We start from the raw sequence: 22,141 nt of genomic DNA, 5'->3' as shown, positions 1-22,141 counted from the left end.
TGTCTAGTGTTTTAAATGCAGACATATTTGATCTGTTTGCACCTGCTTTGTTGGCAATTCTATTCCTGGAGGGCACATCCCCTACAATGACATCGATCTAATTAAATAATTAACTACTTAATAACCTGGATGTAGGTGTAATTGTTTTCATTAAACAATTCAGTGCTTGGCTGGGACAAAGACCTGAACTGGAAGTACCAACTTATGATAGTTTGATCTTTGTTGGATCACACTTTTTACCCTGCAAATATGGTTTCTCTACCTGACAAATTCTGTCCTTTTTTTAGTGCCATGCAGTTTAGTAGTTGTTCAGTACTATATACAGTGCTAAATAAAGTGAATGCCAAGAGTGACAGCAGTGGTCACAAAAGGTTAGTGATCGACAGAGGGACAGATGGAAAGTTAGAAAATCAAACGGCAGCTCAAATGACAGAAACATTTAATGCAGGACAGCCTGCACCCATCCCGTAATATGCAGAGCATTGCAATAGATCAACTACTGCTGTCAGAGACCATTGTGAAAACTATCATCTCAGATACAAGAAAGTATGGGTGGCGGGGTGTAAGATTGTACAATTGAATACTGGATGAAAGTGATGTCATCAGAATAGTCACGGTTCACCCTTTTATGCATGGATGAGAGAGCTGAAATATTGAGCAGACCACACAAATCTCTCAACTCCTCTTGTATGGTTCCTGTTGTTAAGGCTTCTGCTGGCATGTGATGGTGTGGGGCATATTTTCCTGGAATACCCTGGGTTCATTTATTAGTCTGGAAGGCTGAACGAAACCATGGTTTACCTCAGCATTGTTACCCATCAGTTCCACCCAACAATGCTAAACTTGTACCTTGATGTTGATAATCCTGCATTTTGATAAATAGATATAAGATAAATAAATTATAATATCATAGAAACAATGTTGTTGCATTAATGTTGAGTTCAAATGTCAAATCTAAACTGTATGCATATTTAATTTTATCTTTGGTAATATTTTTGAAGTTCAGAGAATATCCTACCACAAAGGAAGCTGTTAGCTTTGGCCTCCTTTACATTAAGAAAGGAACAGTGCAAGCCACAAGCATACAGAGACAAAGAGGACAGGCTTAGACAGAATTTTTATTTTTATTTTTCATGTGCGCATAAATATTTTAGAAAATAAATCTTACCAATGTAGTTATTATAAGACAACTAAACAGTAGTTGCAGTTAATCTGCAATCTCACAGTACCCATACATTATACTAACCTTTGTTTTTCTCTTTTGAACCAGCAGTGTTAATATTCTCAACGTTGTACTACTTCAATTTAATGCAATTATTTTACATTGCATCTACAAAAAGGGAACCAGATTTTAAGTGCATCAGACAGTATAGTACAGATTCAAGAAGGAACCCTGAAACTACCTGATTAACCTGTGCCAAAAGAGCCATAGTCTGGAACGGTCTGGTGTTTGAAATGCAGGCATATTCACCTGTTTATCTTTCTGCTTTTGTTGGCAATTCAGGTCCAGGAGGACAATTCCACTTCTGGTATTATTGATCTAATTAAATATCTGACTACTTAAGAGGATTAATGGAGGATTAATTGTACTGGGTCTACCCATTTCTGGGAGTCAGATACTGTATGGTTGTTGTTCAGTCAATCTGTGTTGGATCACATGTTTATTTTCTCAAAATAGGGGTTTCCTACCTGCCAGATGAATTTATTTTTCCTGGACAACTGGAAGTCCTGCTTTTTATTGCCTTGTGGTTTAGTAGCTGTTTTGCTAAACAAATCTTTCCTGTCTGTGTGTCACACTTACATGTGTCACACTTAATATCTATAGTCACTGTGTTGCTCTTTGTTGTTCAGCTATCTTAACATGTGTGTTTACTGATTTATCTCCTAGCATTTCAACATTAACTTGAAACAAAGTGTTGAGCTAACACAGGAAGTCTAAGTCTGCTGCTGATGAAAAAGGAGATAGTATGGTTACCCAGTAGGAAGGCTACATTTCAAAGAAAAAGCGACCTTGTGATCAGTGCTGGTTTCCACTTTCATGTAGTGTAGAACTCTCTGTTCTCAATGGAGCTAAAGCCATGTGTCAGGCCATACTTTTAAAATGCTCCCACTCAAGTAGAAAAGGGAAGAATCTGACACCTAAAATGCATAATTTACATTATGTACATGTTTTAAGCTTTTTATGCTGACTTGACTCATTCACATTCCAATGCAACTGCCAAAGAATATAGTGGTTAGTTACAGCTATTTTCAACACTGTGCCCGTAGTCTACACTACAGGTTTCAAAATGACTAAACTTTAATGTTGTTGGTAAACTAACCTTTATTAAGTGCATTATTTAAGAACGGCTTATATTGCAAAGATTCACCTTGAAAATAATATTATGTATAGTCTACACTTCAAAATACAGATGTTTTAACTACACTGGTAGTTTTTTGATAATTTTGATAAATACATTTTGTTAATATATTTATTTCAATGACTAGGCTAACTTCACAATTACATAAATGCAAGTTAGATTGGTAGCTAAGGTACAATACATCGGACAAAGTACAGTGCATTTGGAATTGCACCCACACTGTTTATTGCACTCCAGGCCTATAATGATCTTACATCAAGCACACACTAAAGACCTTTAAAAATGGGTTTAAAAAGTGCTTTAATGTAGTGGAAACAACATCAGAAATTGTAGTTGACAGTTCAATATATACAGTAACTATATAAAAATACATTATACTATAAAAAAAGTTAGCCCAACAATAATATGTTTGGTGTATAGTATAAATATAGATATTCTATAGCTAATTTTATTTTTTTACATAGCTTTACTGTATGTATACAGAACAAGTGCTGTATAAAGCTTACTTTTACTAATCAACTATTTACAGGTAGCTTTTAATGTGGATACAGATGTTCAGTCTCTGTGCAGAGGCTGATAAATATATACATATTTATTCCATTGCTCCCAGTCTGTGTTGGCTGGGGATGTGTCTGTATATGTACAATGCACAAATATTTACACCTGTACAGTAAACAAACATGATATTTACACATAGGATTCCTTAGCATATGAAATATCCTCAAAAAGCGGTTGGCTACACCTACGCTGCACCCAATCATACCTAGCTCTTGATATGGATTCAGACATGGCTCTGTGACGGAATGCTGTTGATTTTTCAACTATTGTATCGCTGTCATTAATATCGTCTCTCTCCTTGTAGCCAAATGTACTATTAGTTGTGGAATTCAAGCAGTTCTCTGTTACTGACGATGGCCTGGTCTTTCTATCTGTTGACAATTTGTTTCTAGCATCTTGCACTGTCATGGAACTGTATTCAGGGGGAGGAGGAGACGTCCGACTCCGAATAGCCTGTTCATAAGATGGGGGCTGGCCCGGTTTTTTACTGTCTACCCGCTGAAAGACCTCCTCGGTTGAAACTGATGCTGTACGAGCTCCGGGCTGTGGTTCTGCTGAATCAGTTTCATTTTGAGAGTCTTCCTGAAGAGTGTCACATGAGAACTGGCTTTCTTTCTGAGAGTCTTTCTTTAGGCTGTTCCTGTTGAAGCTGGTTGGTCCCCAACTTTTTGTTTTAAATAGGGGCTTCTTGTCATTCCTTATAGAAAAGGACAGCGAGTGTTTCTTCAGTTCTTTGTCATGTTTCTCACTGTCATCAGTAGCTCTGGCAGAGAAAGACTGGTTCCTGCCAAAGAAAGACCTTTTGGGGCTAGATGGGGAGGCCAGAGGAGAGCTGGTAAAGACAGAGTTGTCAGAAACATTGGAAAAAGTGCTTTCCAGAGAGCAGGTTGAAGAAGCTTTAGAGGAAGGTGCTGTTGGCAGTTCCTTTTGCAAACTGTTGCTCAGCTTCAGACTTGCAGGTTTTATGTCCCTGAAACAGCGTGTCACAAAACAATCGTCTGAGTTTTGCTTTTTAAGTTGCTGATCTTCAAAGCTTAGGTCCTCTGTCTCAACTGAGAAGTCACCTTGGCTCCGAGTCAGCTTTTGACTTTTTATACCAACTGAAGAGTTATGAGCCAAAATGCTAGGCTCTGAGCACCTTCTGTTTATTCTTTTTGTGAATGTTTCAAAAATGTCAGAAGGAGGGTCTTTTTCACAAGTTGAAGAAATGTGTCCAGTTTCAGTTAGTTCCAGGTCATTGTTTTCTTCCTGGAGACTGCAGCCAGTGTCTTTTTGTTGCTTTGTGCTTAGGTTCCGAGAGTCTCCATCAGCATCTGGGTCTGTGCTGTCGTAGGCAGAGTCATGTTGGTGGGATGATAATGTATCTGAGGTAAAATAAGAATAAGAGTTATTTAAGATTATTTTCTTGTGACTCTCTGAAAGATAGTGGGCCTATAACAAAAACTAATGTTTACATCTATCCACTTAACATTTGATTAACACTTACCTGAGCTATTAGCCAGTTCCTCTTCATGTGGCTCATCAAGCAAAGATGTGATGTTATCTCCAAATATTTCACAACAGTTCTCAATTAGAAACTGTGTCAAAGTTGTGATCTTTAAAAAAAAAAGGAAAGTAAGAGTTGTTTCTATACATATGTTATTTACTTATTACCTCCTGTCACTACAGTAGAAGTAGACTAATGACAAAAAGAATGTGTACTGACCTAGTTCAATAATTTATAAACTAATGAAACACATTGATGCTTATTATTAGTGTCTTGTAACTGGATACGTTTCTAAAAATATATATTTAATCACACTTTGCTTCTGCTAGTAAAATGAAAGTAACACTCTAAACCTTTACATATCACTTTTACTTGGTGCTGATATTTTCTACTTTCTGATGTCACACAAGACTTTATACAGTATAAATATATATTTTGATTTTCTCCTAACTATATAACACTGCAGTGCCTTTACCATCTGCATTCATGAATACAGCCTACTATAAGGAACTGTTAGTACTCACCTTTTCAGTCATCTCTTTTTGCACTTCGAGAGACAATGTGCTGTCAAGCAAAAGCATGTTTGGTGCAATGCAAACAGCAAGGTTTTTGGCATCCATCTTGTTAATCCCGGAGTTCTTGCTGATGTGGTGAAGCACACAAAGGAAGTGTTGCAGTAGGAGAATGTTAGGCTTTGGGAGCTTCTCTACCACCCTGAAAAAAAGAAAAGCACAATATATAATCTGCCCTGCTGTCTCAACTTCTTCTTTCACCAAATCCCCAAGTAATACAGAAGTAGCCCTTCACCTTTCAGTACTTCCTTAAATAACTTGTACATTCCATTCAAAAGCCCCTGTTCTAAAATTGCTGAAGGTTTCATTCAAATAATGTACCAGCATCTACAGTATTGTACAATCCGTCTCCCTGTTACAAACATATACAATTTTATACTACATAGCTAATGTGATTTACCAAGTACCTACAGTGAAGTATACAGTTCCTAAATAGTGTTATATATTATAATTGTCCTTTTACAGTATTTTAATAGTTACATGTCATTATGCATATATATTTATTCAACTTACAGTTTAAGGTTGTAGTATCTCGCTTTAATATTGTCCTTCTCCATTGATTCCATCCAGGGAAGATAAAGTTCAGTCAACAGCAAGCTGTGTGGAATGTGCCTCAGGAAATCCTGGAAACACATTAAAATGTATGTCATTTCTTTGAACAGCTGAAAAAAACTGTGGGGATCGTCACATCCACAATATTTTGTATTTTATTGTTATTCTGATTTTGTTGAGATAGGGTTGTATAAAACTAGATTAAGTATTACCTTGAAGACAGCTGCTAGAAGAATAATGGGTTTTGTGTCCATGTCAACCTCTGTTCCAGCATTTAGCTGTTCCTTGATCTCCTTGCAGATCTTTGCGTTTCCTGCTTTTCTGAAAATCCCCTCAGTGGAGGTGCCTTTTTTCAACAAGAGTGTAAGAATATCCTACAAAAAAAAGTGAAGTTTGTTTAGAGCATTTGAAGTTTTTTTTTTTTTTTTTTATACACCTTGTTCTTCGTTTTCTAAGGATGTTAATTCTGTAACATTATCAGGCTAATAACATCTAATTAATAATGTAATAACTTGATTTTTTGTTTTGGTTTTTACTATAGTTACAGTAAGTGGGGAAGCACAGAGTTGTGATATATTAGCGATAAGGAAAAGGAATTCCAGATGCAGTATTTACCATAATGGGCTTGGGAAGTTTCTCATCTTCATCACAGACCATGGACAAAGGCTGTCCGAATAACGGGGTCTTCATATCTGGGTCTGAACGAGTGGAGGAGTCAGACTGTGTGGAACTCTTCCTTATTTGAAAAGGCCAAGACAACACTTTCTTCCTCTTCTTGTTGCCTTCTGATGTGAAAAAAGAGATATAAATGTTTGAACTCTCTAAGTACATTTTATTATTTTTCAGTTTTTATGAAGTTTCCAATAAATACATCACACCGTTTTCCAGGTATATTTATATTTTCTTCAGACCACCTTCCAGTCTACTGTACAATACAATCCATGTTTTAAAAGAAACTGGAAAACCATCTAATTTTATACAACACAGAATTTGAAAGCTAAAAACATTTATTTGCTTTTAAATATTTCCCATGCTAGAGGATTTACCACAAGTGTAGTCACAGTTAGGATTTCATAATTTCAAACTCACCAATCAGATGACATGTTCCATCTTCACTGTCACATGGCGCTGACAAGTGGTAAGTTTTGGCATCACCCTGGAAACAAACATATCTGTTAGTTGAAGTGTCGGAACTGCACGCCACAATCCACATAAGCTAAGATTTGTGTAACCTAATGGGCTAAACCTGATTTATGTATTTTACAAACAAATACTTCTCTCTCCAAAGTCAACCCTGACTGCAAATGTCCAATAGTGTAATCCTTTAAAAAGGTTAATGTGGTATGCTATGTTAAAAGCATAGGAAGCATAATAAAACACAAATAAAAGGCAAAGGAAATGCATGGGAAACTACAAAATTAGAATGCACATTGGCCATGGTAACTTTTATAAAGAATACCATGTCAATAGTGATTTTCAATCTAAATTTATGCTTAGCACATGACTTGCTGTATTGTAACACTGGTTTAGATGAGCCCATAAGCTATGCAGACGCCTCCATTGGCTACATGATATGTTAGCAAACATAATAATTTTTTAAAAGGTATGTAGGTATTGAAAGTAAACCCTCAAATAAACTAGTGAAGATGCTAAAACTTATTTTCATTGTGCCAATGATTTAAAATAAAACTTACATCCAAAGCAGACTCGATGAAGGAATCCATATTACCTCCCGACAGTGTTTTAGACTAAAAAGAAAACAAAACATTTTTAATTAAGTAAGTCTAATAACTTGATGCAGTAAAGAGAAAGCAAATTGTATTTTTGACAGACCGATGAACGTTACTACTGTATGTAAACTTACTGTAATGCTGCTACTTAACACCTTCATGAGTAATTTTGTTGATGGTACGTTGGGAGCTTCTTTCCCTTTTGCTTCTTTAATTTTCCTGTAAAAAGCAGTACAACCTTTCAGAAAAATGTATATGATATTCTTACCCCTTTTGTAAGTATAGAATGTTTAAACAGTAGAATCTGTTTAATTAAGAACTACAATCTTAATTTCAGCATCACATAAGTTTAGGTTCATCAGTAGTATTTTGCTGAATTAATTAAAGTGTATTTGTTGATACAGTATGGTTTTGGGAGGCACCATACATTAAAGTTTATAGTTGCTTATATAAAAGTGTGCAAAAGACAACATAAAGTAGAACCAAGGTCTGGTTAATAATTTTGTGTTGTTGTTTTACATTCTTCCACTTTATTATATTCTATGAACATATATAATATTTTTTTTCTTTCTTGCTTTACTATAAATGTATTGTTTTCCTTCTTATTAATATAGTCAACCCATGTACAAGGTGGTACTTACCAGTGGAGAGTATCTAGCCAGCGTTCTTTCACCTCAGACGAGCTGAATGTAAAAAGAGAGCATGATTCTTAGTTACTAATCCAAAGGGGCAGCACAACAAACTGAACAGGAGGACAGCAGCACATGCTGTATTAAGGGAGGGGATGTAGGCGGCGGAAATTCACAGAGTAATGGAGACAGGAAGTAGCATCACGGACTCTCACTGAAAACATCTAGACTTCCCCTTTCCTTATAGGTCGACTGTTGCTTTTTTTTTTTTACTTTTAGTTGGTGACGTGTGGAAACAGTGACAGTGTCACAACAATATTTACTCTGCGTCACCTGGTGGGTTGAATGAAGGTGAATGCAGACTAAAGAGACGCAAAGTGTGGTCATCTTTATTAAAGGTGTTGCAGAGGCACTGTGGTGCTTAAATGTTTTTATGTTCTTCAATCCAGTCGCCAATAAGAGTCTTGAAACTTTCAGCAGATCACAGAAGGAGCCTGCTGCCGTTAAGTGCAAGATAATAGACTATGAATTCTTCTAACATCTCAAGACACACTCCAACATCTATTTCAGGATCTGTGGGATGTGCTGGACTGATAATCACTACCCTCAGCCACCACTGTGATGATGGACTAATACTGGAGGAACTGTGGATTTTGACCTGTTCCGATGAAATAAAATAGAATGCTTTGCAGGTACCAATTCAGCTGAAGGCAGGGAGTGATCCTACTTCTTACTGAGGATTCCATTCTCGCACAAGGAAAGTTTTGTGTTTAATGAACCCTACTTAATCATATGTTTAGCTAAAGCAACACACTGACACCATCAAAGTTATTTTATTTTCACAAGGCTTTAAAACAAGAAGTGAGGACCTGTGTAGAAGTGTGAAGACCAATAACAAAACCAAAGGAGAACATTTTTAAGAAATTGTAATGCCTAGATGTAGAGAAAACAGAGCAAAACATTTACCAGTTTCCTGAAAGAACAAAGTTTTCTTTGTCACCTATTTCCTTTCCTTATCAGATTTTAGATCTTTATAGCCTTACTACTACCTGCCCTACTTAGAAGCTGTGGCAGATTCAGTTAATATCATAATCACTTTCTGCTTGGTCTTTTCCATTTTTTTCAAATTTGGAAAATACAGAACATTTATAGAAATAAATAAGCACATTTGTACAAATTTCACTATAGCTGCAATGTGCAGAACAATGCCTGGACTACCTGAAACTAGAAAACATTATTTGTGGATAAAATAAAATCAACATTTTATTCTGATTCTTTGCATAAAATGTGCCTTATGGAGCCTTATGAACAGCCTACACTTCTTTCCTAGTGGTTCCTAATAACTCCTGTAGTGTTCAAAGCAAAGCAATGTTGTTAAAATGTTGCTTGTCTCAACTGACAATGTTTGCCAAAAATCACAATGGAGCAAACACACATTCACATAGAAAGTGAAATGGTTAGTAAGTGATATGGAGAAGTAATGATAAACAATTACTCACACACATGGATATTAGCATAGTAAAAGCAAAAAACAAAACAAAACAACAAACACACACTATAGCAGCATATAAATGTGCAGACATTTATTGAGGAAGGGTAATTATTCAGAATTATATTTTCTACTGAAATGCAGGGCCCCATATTCACTAGGGTTGGGGCGAAATTGTGAAAATTGACTAACGTGATAATTGCTAATATATGACAATCATTGGTATAGTAGTTGGATATTGCTTTCCCCGATAAGCTCTCAGTTTAAAGGCATTTAGAAAATAAAATATTTTAAATTTAAGTTGTGTTGTATTGACAAATTCTGCAAGATCACAGGCAGTACACAGCTTTTATTTGTACAACAATCAACAAATTGGGAATCACCAAGAACTAGTTTAGCAATACCATGCAAGCCAATCCATCACCCCTGACAACACCTTCAGTCTTGTGTCTTAGTATCTGCCTAGATTTTTAAACAGCTACATGCTATGTTTAACAAAGTACAGTCAGCAACAAGTCCTTCTAATACTGTATCACCCAACAACCAGACAAGATTTAAGTGGTGGGTATTAAATGGCTTAAAAATGCCAAGCTCTTTAAATTACACCTACACATTTTGTTTTTGTGCCCTACATTGATGTCAATAGATGCAACCCAATTCAAAACAGTCACCCTTAATTGATGTAACCTAGACAACAGGATCTAAATGATAACATTTTTGTTTTCAATGTGAAGCATAACACATACTACTTACTTGATTGTATTCATTTTGTAGAACAGTTGGATTTCTGGGAAGTACCCTTGAAGTAACTATCTTTTCTTTTTATATATATATTTCATAATTTTCCTTTTAACGGTTTAATTATCAGATATATTTTTGTGGCTAAAAGGTGACAAATCAGATACTTCGTGGTTTACTGTACTTCTCGTGATCTCTTGAGACATACTAAAGGGTATTCCAGTTTTACTTCTCTTTTGGTGTTTCGTTCTGTTCCCTTTTTCTACTAAACTGTAGACATCCTCCTTGTTTTAATGCACTCATAATTATAGGGCCTGATAGCCCTTTCATGGATACTGAGATATTTCGCCAGCAAGCGGTTTAAATGGGGTCAAATTAATTCCTCCATCCCCACTCTTGGATTTCCTTTAGAAAATGGCTAACCATTGGATTTGTGAAGGTTTGCATATTAAAAGTCATTGCATGTTTTTTTTTTTTAAGAAGAGACAATTGCAGTGCATATTCATGGCAAAATAAATGCAGTATATATAATAAGGGGCCTCAGAAGGGTAAAACAGGCAGAGCACCACCCCAAGTTACCTGTACTGTTAATCATATACCCTAATGCTTGCTGGAGGGTAGGGTTTTTTCTCTATTGATGTTTGTTTTGTTTTTTTGGATCACACTGACCTGAAGAAAACAATGCAGACTGTTAGGGGCCAGGCAATGACAAATGAATTCCTTGGATCAATGTTGATGGCACAGATCTCTTCTTCACAAGAGGCTATCCATAGATCCCTCAGATTAATCTTGTGTTTGAGTCTGTAGCTTGTGTTGGACCTGGGAGAAAACAAATAAAGCCTGATAGTTTTGAAATATGACAGGTACCATACTGTGACAGAAAGACAATGATTCTTGGTGGTAAATCTCCCTCTCGACCTGTGAGGGTGCTAAGTAATGGGAGTATTCTGGACTACGTTGCCTGACACTTCGTTCCGAGGGTTAAAAGGAAGTCGGTCATGTAGAAAAGAGACGGAGCTTCGGTACACTAACTCATTGACCCGGAAGGGAAATGATGTGGCAACTGCAGGTCATAAAAAGCAACTGCAACCGTTTACCAAGGGGTCATGAGTGACGGTATAAATAGGGGTCGAAGCAGTGTTATCTGTTCCTTCGTTTTAGTTATTTAATAAGTGACCCGGAATGACCTGTGTTTGGTGAAATAATCGTGACTGTTTGTTTTGTTCTGTCTATTTGTTTGTTTGTATTCACTAGACAGCTAACGCGTTCCGGAGCTGTCACCAGAGGCCAGCACAAACCCGGAACAGCACTGCACTCGTATCACTAACTGTATTTGCACCACGAGCACCAATTCACGCACTAATGGACTTGTGTATGTGTTTTGTGTTTTGTGTGGGTGTATAATAAAAACAGGACTATTATTTGCGGGGCAAACCCAGGGATTATAAATTAATTAATACACGCTGCTGTATTACTTACCTTCAATATTGTTTACTGTTTGTTTTGTCGTCAGGCACTGGACAAAAACTAATAAAAACAAACCGTTTCACCTGGATCACAATTGTCTGTCTGTTCTTTAATCACCTGCACCTGCACACTGCACCACTTTGTCACACATACCTATCAACTTGAATGTTGATCAAAGAGAGTATATGCAACTGGTTAAAAAAAAAAAAAAACAGGAACACATTTATCTTTATGTATGGATTATCCATTTTAATATTTACTTGCTCATCTACTTATCCTTATACTACTGTATACAATTTATACTACACAGTGTATACTCCTGTAATACAGGACAGTCAGTCAGGTAGAAAAATAGATGAACTTACTAATGACAGATCGGTTTACAGGGATGATGAGATGATGCACCATGATTGTAAAGCCATTCAGCCAATCTATCAATCCATCCATAAAAGCCAGATTGTTCAAGTTTACAGTTAGAGGTATCTACAGTACTGCACATTTCCATTAAATACCTGCAACTGCATGTAAGTTAAAGCTGCTTGTTGCAATGTTTAAATGGTGTATTATCAATGATAAATAAATAATTAGAGACAACCATAGCAAAATAAAACTACTTGTCTTGGGAAGCTCAGAGTCATTTCTGAGAAAAGTTGTGTTCTTGAATGGCTGCAGCATTCAGAGTGATTGTATTGGGTTTACTCTTAAACGGTCACAATTGAAATCAATGCTTGACGGGAAACATTTCTTTGTATGTCTGTTTGTAATCTGAGGTCAGTAATTAACAACAAGATGTAGGATTTGGACTTTCCTCACCAGAAAAGCCTTCGTATAACTAAATAAAGCCTCACATGACTAACGCTGTGTTTTTCACAAGACAGCCCACATATGCCAATCTCTGTAGGAGGAATGTGAAATGTTAGCTCAGAGGCATTAAGGAGGTCTGGTGGCAAAGGCTGGATCTTAAGTCCAGCATGCTTGTATTCCAATTTTAATTTTAAATGGAACACTGACTGTCATCACTTCAAACCAAATAGAAAGAAGGACATGATTATTTTTGAGAAACATTTTGTACTGCATATTATCATCATGGCATAACTTTCAGATAAGCAAAACCAAAGATGGTGTTATACTGTACCGCAAGAGACAGGATCAACTTTGTGTATATTAACAATATTTTGTAAACAAAATCAATGTCTACACTATATTTTAGGACCCATGCACAACAAATTTTAGAAGACACCAGACTGATTACCAACTCCCCAGTAATGTTGTTGAAGCTGACACCCTGGGATCCTTCAAGAAGCTGCTTGATGAGATTCTGGGATCAATAAGCTACTAACAACCAAAGGAGCAAGATGGGCTGTATGGCCTCCTCTCGTTTGTAAACTTTCTTATGTTCTTATGTTCTTATGTTCTTATGTGGCACAATGCTACACTGTACTCACATTAAAAATACTGTACAGCTGTCTGTTTCTGGCATAAAAAACATTGTATAAAAACTAAATGCTAAAATGCTAAAATGTTTTATGTATTGTCTGTATTATGAATAGAAGTTTAGAGAGAGTAAGGTACATTATGAACCCACTTACAGTGGTTCTGAAAAGTAGCCAGTAAAAGGTCACTCAGCAACCCAGGAGCAACAGTAGAAAAAGGAAAGCAAACACCAACACATTTTCGAGAAAAGAAAGTTTTCCAGGGGAGCAGTTAAAAAAGCACAAACTGATTGATGCTTTTTATTTGTCAGGAGTGTTCATAATTCTGTACCCTATGCTGTAGCTATCTTCTACATGAAAGCACCACACACTATTCTTTTTGGTATGTTAGGCACATACATGCCTGCAAAAAAGAAAATGTCACTTTCTTTTAGTTACATTTTATTGTGGAAATAAGACAATACAGCATGTAGTATTTCTTCTTCTTACCATTACTGCCACTACTATTATCATTGCTTTATTCTTTGTATTAATTAAAACTATTAATATTTTTGTATTTTTCAGATAAATATGAAATAAGTTCCAACTCAACCACAGGACTAATACTTGATAAGAAGTCATTAGCTAGTCATTGAAATGTGTATTTGTTCAAATAAACTTTAATAACTCAAACACCAAATAATGTCAAACCACCCAATTTGACAAACCTGTGGTATTCTTGTACCATTTTTAAAAAAAAAACATGGGTCTGTCTAGACATAAGCAGGATTCATTACTGTTGACATGTCAATTGCACCTATCCTTATTTACAGTACAGTGTTCAATCAAAAATAGTATACATTATCAGAATAAATTGAAAATATATATTTTTTTAAGATGAAGAGAACATCTGAATATGAATTTGTATTTGAAAAAGTATTCAATAAAGGTTTAAATTGATTTAGTTAAATTCTCTCTCTCTCTCTCTCTCTCTCTCTCTCTCTCTCTCTCTCTCTCTCTCTCTCTCTCTCTCTCTCTCTCTCATATATATATATATATATCCTGAAACTGAAGTCATTGTGAGACTTGCTTATTGAAAAATGTCATCTTATTCATACCAGGACACACAAATACAACAGCTACGTTTGCATTTACTGTAACACAGCACACACACTAATACAATAGCAGCAGTGTGGAGTAGTGGTTATAGGGCTCTGGACTCTTGACCAGAGGGTCGGGGGTTCAATCCCAGGTGGGTGACACTGCTGCTGTACCCTTGAGCAAAGTACTTTACCTAGATTGCTCCAGTAAAAACCCAACTGTATAAATGGGTAATTGTATGTAAAAATAATGTGTAAAAAATAATGTAATTGTATGTAAAAATAATGTGATATCTTGTAACCATTGTAAGTTGCCCTGGATAAGGGCATCTGTTAAGAAATAAATAATAATAATACTAGTAGCCACTGTATCTGTTTATCTGTCTATGCCTGTTTGAACATAAATGTTAATGACAATCTACTGTATATCTGCATCTTATCACATCTTTTGATCAGCCTGAAAAGGAACAAATCTACATTTGTCTTCAGATCTGTTTTTGTTTATTCCTCCTACTGTACTTGAACACCCACCAACAGATCTATGCCAGGAGACCCCGTGGAAAAGAGGTGAAGAGCGTATGACTGTGTCAGCTCTTTGCCTGAGACTGAGAGTGTGCTGGGCTTGTAGATCAATATGTGACAGAGACAGGAAATTCCACTCTGTGAAAGGCTCCACCGTCTGCTGTGTTTATGAGTGTATGGAAACCTATTCACTCACTGGCATGCTCTAAAAATGCAATATATTTTGAGAGATATATTTTCATATACTCTATGTCTTTACTATTTTCAACAGCATTGTTTTTAAGTATTCTAGGAGATCACCAGTTAGGATTTCCTGTTTGTGTTAAATCAATTCTCATTGGTTTATATTTATATACCTGGCACTGGCAGTGGTATTTACCCAACTCTCCAGACATTCCACTCTAACTGACTTTAGTTTCATATTAGATTAGTACAGTGCTGTAAAAACATTAGAAATCCCCATTGTGTCCAACCATGCAGCAATAATTTTGAGTCACCTGCTGCTCTGGTTACTACACAGCAAGGGCAGAATTTCCCCATCTATATTTACTTCAATCCTTTCTCTGTCACAACATAACTCAGCTACTATATTTACTGGAAGAAGAAGGTATTTGTAAAGTTGATATGTATGGTACAGTATACAGCTAGATTATTTTGGTAACTTTCTAGGCTGATGTTGAAGGTTTTTTCACCAAAATACAATAGTAATATAAAATATATCATGTTATTCCAAGAAATGGCAAAATGTATACATTTTGTTGAGGTGCTTTATATCATATCATTTACTTTCAAACCTGTGAAATGTAATAAGGCAGACCAAGTTATTTGTAACATGGATGAATGTATCTGGCTTTTTAAAGCCCTGTGAACTCCAAATCCCTATGTGGGAGAAGTTGTGAGGAGGCTTGTGTGATTTTTCATTTTTGCTGTGTGAAAGTTTGTGCGCCAGGAATTATATAACAACAAAACACAAAGTGATAGGGAGCTATGGTGGTAATATTACCATAAACAGGAATATTCTGCACTCACTATGTATAGCTGATTCCTGTTAAAGGTGGCTGATGGGATTGGGGACATTTATTACAAAGTGTTTGGGGTATGTTGTAATATTGTGTGAACGCATGTTGCGCATACAATGGGCAATCACTTTAATTCTGTCCGTGACACTGACTAGACAAGGAAGATAGATCCTACCCTAGGCTTACAAGCAGCTTTTCAATCAATCTTGTATTTTCCAAGTTTTATAATACCAGAAACTTAAGACATCATTTCAACACTGTGCATGAAGGACCCTTGTGACATGATGACGTCACTGGCCAGGCTGTTGTAATCAGGAAGAGACTCAGGAGACCGAGAATGCAGGTTTGTAAATGCTGCGCATGTTTGATTATAAACAAACAAAAATAACATGGACAGAAACTCTAAACAAAACACCGTTAACAAAACAAAAGGTTATTCAAAACACTAACGAATGTAAATGGACACGGATGTAAATACAGTACAGCACAGCCAGCACAGCACAGCACAGAAAACACATAGCTTCACCAACATTAATTCTGCCCATCACTAACTATTTCATCACCCGTGATCACCCCCGCCCCCCACCCCCCCACCACGTGCACCAATACATACAAAATAACACAAAACATGAAATACGCACAGGGGCGGGGAGTACTTTGTGACAACCCTTCATAAAACAAATGATCAATTTGGCTCTGTAGTTTTTGGTGTGTGTATTCTATTCTCAGATAAATACATCCTTGTGTTTTGGGGAATCATAAAAAAAGGATACCGTAAGTTAATATATATTTTGATGTACCTTCGTAGAATAAATATTAACACGGATCAAATGCTGAAATAAGATATACATGTAACTATGTTTTCCCATGAAAATATAAATACATTTTTAAGCCATTATTTTATGTGGCATAAATAAGTATAAAATGATATGCATTTACCCATCTAATTGAAGTTCATGTACATTATAAACAGGCTACAGGGAAATACAACACCATGAAAACGTCAGGATATCAGTATTATTTCAAAACTTGTCATCTTTCTTTCTTACAAAATTGTTATAAACCTTTCCAAAATACATATGAACCATGAGCATGACATTGCAATGGTGTCTAATGGTGAACACACACAAGCACCCATAGCGCCTTTATGCCACTTAAAATAAAGCAACACAGATGAAGAGTAAGGTTTGATTCATGTGGATATTTATCTTCCAGGTCACTTTTGAAGATAATCTGAGTACTGCCCATACTGTTATTATTTTCAACAATCTTGCCCTCCATTCTATTGAAAGGTAAATACAAACGTAGGTTTCCTTACTTTAACTTGGCAATGACCAGCATATCACTGAACAGAAACAAATGTCTCTCTTTAGTCTGTAAGCCCTCTGTCAGCTGTGCACAATCATCGAGGATGAGCTCTGCATTCTCACTGGTCAGGCCCAGCACAAACGGACATTGCTCAACTGATACAGAGCACAGCAGGTTCTCTCTGGAAACATAAGAAACACATTCAATACGTATTAAATACTGGGAGAAAGGCTATAATTCACTGTTTACAAAATGCATTTCAATAAAAAAAAAAAAGAGAAAAGCACTTTAAACAACACATTTTTCATCTAACAAACAAATCACTAAAATAAACACAACTTTACAAGTTATAAGGCCAGTGGATAATTATGACAGTATGCCTTATAACTACAGATGGTCAACTACAAAAATATGTTACAGTTCTTCAAATGTTTGGACTTATTAGTTTATACTTACACTTTAGTTGTCTGTATAGAGTATGATAAACTTTAATTTAGAAAATCATTCTGTATTTTTTACTCTATTTTACTCCTCATAATTCCCTGTGCTTTATAATCTGATGACTTGTTTTGTCTTATATACTGAATATAGTAATCCCCATTTCAATACTGCTGCCCCAAAATGCAGCATGCTCTGCTGGAAGACTTGCTTTCCTTCCCATGCTTATCAAACCCTGACCACATCTTAATCACCGGGGCACAGTTTCAAGCTTAACTTCCATCTACTGTAACCTTTTGATGTTATCACATAGAAAGAAAGAGATGTCTCAGAATCCCTTGAGACACAGCACATTGATTTAGCTTTCTATTGAAACTTAAGGCCTGACTTGCTTGCAGGGATGGTCACTCTGTCTGGCTCATTCTGCTACTCCTGTAAAACTTTCTATTAAATTAGGTACGCAAGGACACCCTTGTTTTAGTCTCTTAAAAGGGACTGTATTAAAATGTATTTTATATCCAAATTAGTTGTCTCAAAAGTTGACCACAAATGCATTTTGTAGCACTAAAATCACACCTCTCATGTCTGCATGCTTTTAGCAAACAGGTTTTTCCCCATTTAGCACTGAACTCCTACTTCAACCACTGTTGACCTTTCAGTCACACAAACATTTTCATTTTGGAGAAGAGAGGCAGCACAAACTTCCCACGTGCACGAACAGTAAGGAGTCCTGACACACGAGAGCTTAAACACTGTTCAACATACAATACAGTATTTATTTTCTTAAACATGCTGTACTTAAAATAGCACATAGGAATAAACAAGGGATTCTGAAGCATTATCCTCCAGGCGGAGGAGAGAGGGAAAAGGAATTCAAATAAATAGCCCCAGGGTCACACAGTACAACAACATATGAATATGGATTTACACACAGTGTACCCAATACCCAGCACTAGTTCCTAACTCTTATTACTGCAGTTGTTCATACAGAACTGTTAAATAAGATTATGAAAAATAGAACATAGGAACAAACATTACACTTAATCCCTGTGACACTGTTAACAACTTGTATAATATGATATGTTGCTTCTTCCCAGGGTCCCAAACAGGTTTAAATATGGTGTTAGCCATCAACTTCATTGATCAGTTCCAACAAAATGGATCCAGATCTGTTAAATATATTTATGACAAAAACAAACATGCCCTGTGCCTTCACAGAAGGCCGTTTAAAATGTTACAGTATATGCTTATAGTAATCTTTTTAATCGCAGCGCTGAAGCTGCAAGCTAACATAATAATATGAAACCTTCTTGACAGGTTTCATTTTCACTAGAAGTTGCACAACAGCGGGGATCCAAAAGATGTACAAAAGTGATTGGAAATGGAATTACACTAACAGCAGAGAAAGCTGTGGTGGGATTCAGGCAATCATCTGTGACAGAAAATGAACATCGTTGAGTAACTAGATCAACTAGAAATTACACTTCCCAAGCTAACTGTGTTTCTTTGGAATTAGGCCTGTACTGTTATATGTATTGTATAAATGTATTTTATCCTAAACACAAGTCTGATTTTATATTTTTTTATACATTTCTATGAATTTTCAACCCCCCCACCCCAATAAAAAACAGTTCATGGGAAAGTTGTATTTGCTTATTTAAGTCCAAAGGCTGCTGGGAGATTTTAATTGTTTTTATTTTAATATGTAGCCTAAATTGCTGTATATAATCATCTAAATCCAAGCACTAAATCTTTAATAAGAATAACAAATACTATTTGTTGAATTTCAAATGGTTAATTAATGAAAAAAGGGCTGTACCATACCAAACACTGAAGTGAAAATGTCAGTTTTGGGATGACTCCCACTGCACTGCTATTGTTGATGTCTGTGTCGGCAGGTGTCTGCTTCTGGAGGAGGATTCTTATAATTCAGCCAATCAGTATAGACACCAAGAAGGTTATTTTGAGGACGACACTTTTTAAATCTGTTTAAAACAGCCAATAATACATCCATTTTTTAAAATAAAATATGTTATAAACAATTGTAATAGTAATAACGACAGGCTTTTTTCCTTGTTAATAATCTTCAAAACGTGTAATAACACATTTACAGTTCCTTAAGCTATCCACTCATGGGTTCCTCAAAATGAACCATTTTCTGTAAGAAATTGTTACAGTATAACCAACATCACTGTTAAGAGGAAAGGATGGATTACAGAGTTCAACCACAGATGAGCACAGATGAGAAATTGACAGATATATCTTTGGAACCACTCGTCTGATTCTGAGGAACCTGTGCATGGGCATTGGCTTTGAGTCCATGGATGAAGGTCATGGCAATGGTGATCTATTTTCTTCATGGTACTGAAACCTTTAATGTGTTCCATAGGTATGGCATACTTTGCTATGATTTTACCATGGTATACTGCAATGTGTTTTTTTTTTAAAAGTTGTACAATTCTGTTATCTTTAGATCCCATCTGATAAAAGTATACTGGTTTCATTTAATTTCCTGTGTTGGTGCTTTTAGCATGTCAACACTCTTATCCCATTTTCATCTTCAAGCTGTCTTCTGAAGGCTTTCTGCTCAACTACCAGTAATCTAAGAAAAGCTAGAGTATACAAACCCTTAATATAATAGTTGGTTCTGTATTTATTTACAGTGTAAGTGACAGGATTTACCTAAGATGCCTTCACCACTTTTGCATAAACATGAACAAACTTCCAAACAGCCTCAAAAGGAAGCATACGGATGAGTATTTGCAAGGCTTTCCCTATTTTCACAGGTCTGTAGCATAAGTAGACATTTGCATACATTAATCTACAAATTGTGACATTTCCTCTTAACAATTTTACTTATTTTCCAATCCCCTTTTTTATTAGCATACTTTAGAATAACTTTTGTAGCAGGGCTGTTTGTTAAAGAATAATTTAAAAAAGTAAAAATAAACAAGCTGCCAAGATGTTTAAAAACAATGTGGGTACTGGCATACCCAAATGAGAAAAAAAAAACTATAACAGCAGTTAAAAACTAGAATTGTACAGTTTTTATATGGGTAGTTTTATATTTAATGTTCCTCAGCAAGGCACTTTGGGAGGCAATTATTTGATATTAATGTTGACTGTTTTTAGATTCCCCACTGAATAAATAGGCATCTAAGAGGAAGAACATTCTGCAATCTGAGGAACCTGAAAATAGTCAGCTGAAGATGAAGTGATAAGTGTGCCTTTCTTACATGAGAAATAGAGGTTGGCGTGTTGCAGAAATGAGAATAAAAACAGCAGATCAAAGAAAGTACAAATACCAAATCTATCGGCTTGGCTTTGATGTCAGTATGGATAAATTAGTTTTGAATGTAAAATATACTACTAATTTATAGGCGAAGATATCACAGTCACATTATGAAAATCTGCTGTGTTTTAATGAGTAGAGTTACAAAAGGGTACAATGGATCATTATGAGTTATATGACACTATACTCCGGGTCAGCAAAGTGTTTCTGTTCAGTGGTGTGGGAGTGTGAGTATGTGTGTTTGTGGGGGGATTACTGGCAGGTTTAGACTGACGTCTTTTGTTAGAGGTGTCATCTGCAACAGGTACACAACATCAGTGACGGACTGGGACTAGAAATCGGCCCTGGCATTTTAAAGTGCACCGGCCCACGTTGAGGCTGTGACGGTACTTAGTAAGCATAAAATGCAGGATTTGCGTTCTGACAGAGCATTACATAAGACGTTTAGCAAATTTCAATTACTGAACTAAAAACAGGCTATCTTGTGACGGGACTGTTTTACTGTTTACTGTAAATATACATAAACCACAGGAGACCTACAGACAGTGTACAATGGGTTTGCTTATTTATTTCAGTAGCCTAATATGTAATTATTCCAGACATTTAGGAGGTAATATTCAAGGTAATATTAACACGGTTTTATATGCATGACAGAGATGCCAAGGGATTGGCTGTCCTAAAGAGTGAGATTCACAGTCCCAGAGTGAGATTCAAGGCCAAAGAGAGCCTTTCCAGGTGGTGTGTCAGGTCACTGCTTAAGACAGGGACTCTCATCTTTGGTTCTTGGTGACATCCATTTTAAAACAAACTTCATAGTTTATTTTAAAATGTACACTGCTTAATATTGCATATGAAACACTTCAATCAGCTAAATTAATTCATATTTATCCCTCAGTAATATGGTACAGTTTGCAGGCACATGCTACGTGAAAAACAAATTTGATTTATCTTTTCACACAATGAGTCAGTGGATGAGGTGTGATTTGAACTGGGGACTTCCTGGTTATAATCCCTTTGCTTTAACCACTGGACCACACAGCCACCTAGTACATTCTTTTAGGAGAGTTCTTCATGTAGTAAGTCATTCGAAGTCTTTTCTATTTGAATAATCTACACGTACACAATAGCGAAAGCAAAAAAAAAAAGAGGTTTACTTTTTGGCAGCTCTGGCATTTGCCAGAGCTGCCAGATAACCAGTGCGGACCGTCACAACATTTAACTGAATGTAAAACATGCAGTATAGTGTTCCTATAGAAGCACATAAATTGAAACATTAAATCTTGCCTTGCCTTATGTGTGGCTTAGAGATATACAGATACAAGCATAGCTTTATCACGGTATCTAAGAAAAGAAAGCACATCCCCAAAATAGCAACTGGTCCAATGCATTTTGCAGATACCACGGAACATTTTGTTTTTAATGATCTTAGGATAAGTAATTGGCTTTGTACTCAGAAAAAAATGTGAAAA

The 22,141-nt window shown here is 36.1% G+C and overlaps 1 protein-coding gene across 1 annotated transcript in view; it reads right to left on the bottom strand.

Annotated features, from left to right (window-relative positions):
• Positions 1–1,139: 1,139 nt before the first annotated feature.
• Positions 1,140–22,141, bottom strand: part of LOC117410842 (T-cell activation Rho GTPase-activating protein-like) — a 36,123-nt gene continuing 15,121 nt past the window's right edge. Inside the window, exons 3-14 of the mRNA XM_034017728.3 lie at positions 16,953–17,123; positions 10,784–10,933; positions 7,900–7,941; positions 7,393–7,477; positions 7,223–7,276; positions 6,618–6,684; positions 6,144–6,313; positions 5,741–5,902; positions 5,490–5,599; positions 4,929–5,118; positions 4,405–4,513; positions 1,140–4,282 (exon numbers count right to left, since the gene is read on the bottom strand). Coding sequence (XP_033873619.2) covers positions 3,048–4,282; positions 4,405–4,513; positions 4,929–5,118; positions 5,490–5,599; positions 5,741–5,902; positions 6,144–6,313; positions 6,618–6,684; positions 7,223–7,276; positions 7,393–7,477; positions 7,900–7,941; positions 10,784–10,933; positions 16,953–17,123 — 2,545 coding nt within the window. The 3' untranslated portion in view covers positions 1,140–3,047. The remainder of the gene's footprint in view (positions 4,283–4,404; positions 4,514–4,928; positions 5,119–5,489; positions 5,600–5,740; positions 5,903–6,143; positions 6,314–6,617; positions 6,685–7,222; positions 7,277–7,392; positions 7,478–7,899; positions 7,942–10,783; positions 10,934–16,952; positions 17,124–22,141) is intronic.

The sequence above is a fragment of the Acipenser ruthenus genome, chromosome 6, assembly GCF_902713425.1.
Source record: "Acipenser ruthenus chromosome 6, fAciRut3.2 maternal haplotype, whole genome shotgun sequence".
Lineage (NCBI taxonomy): Eukaryota > Metazoa > Chordata > Actinopteri > Acipenseriformes > Acipenseridae > Acipenser > Acipenser ruthenus.
This window is presented reverse-complemented; position numbering and strand designations above follow the sequence as displayed.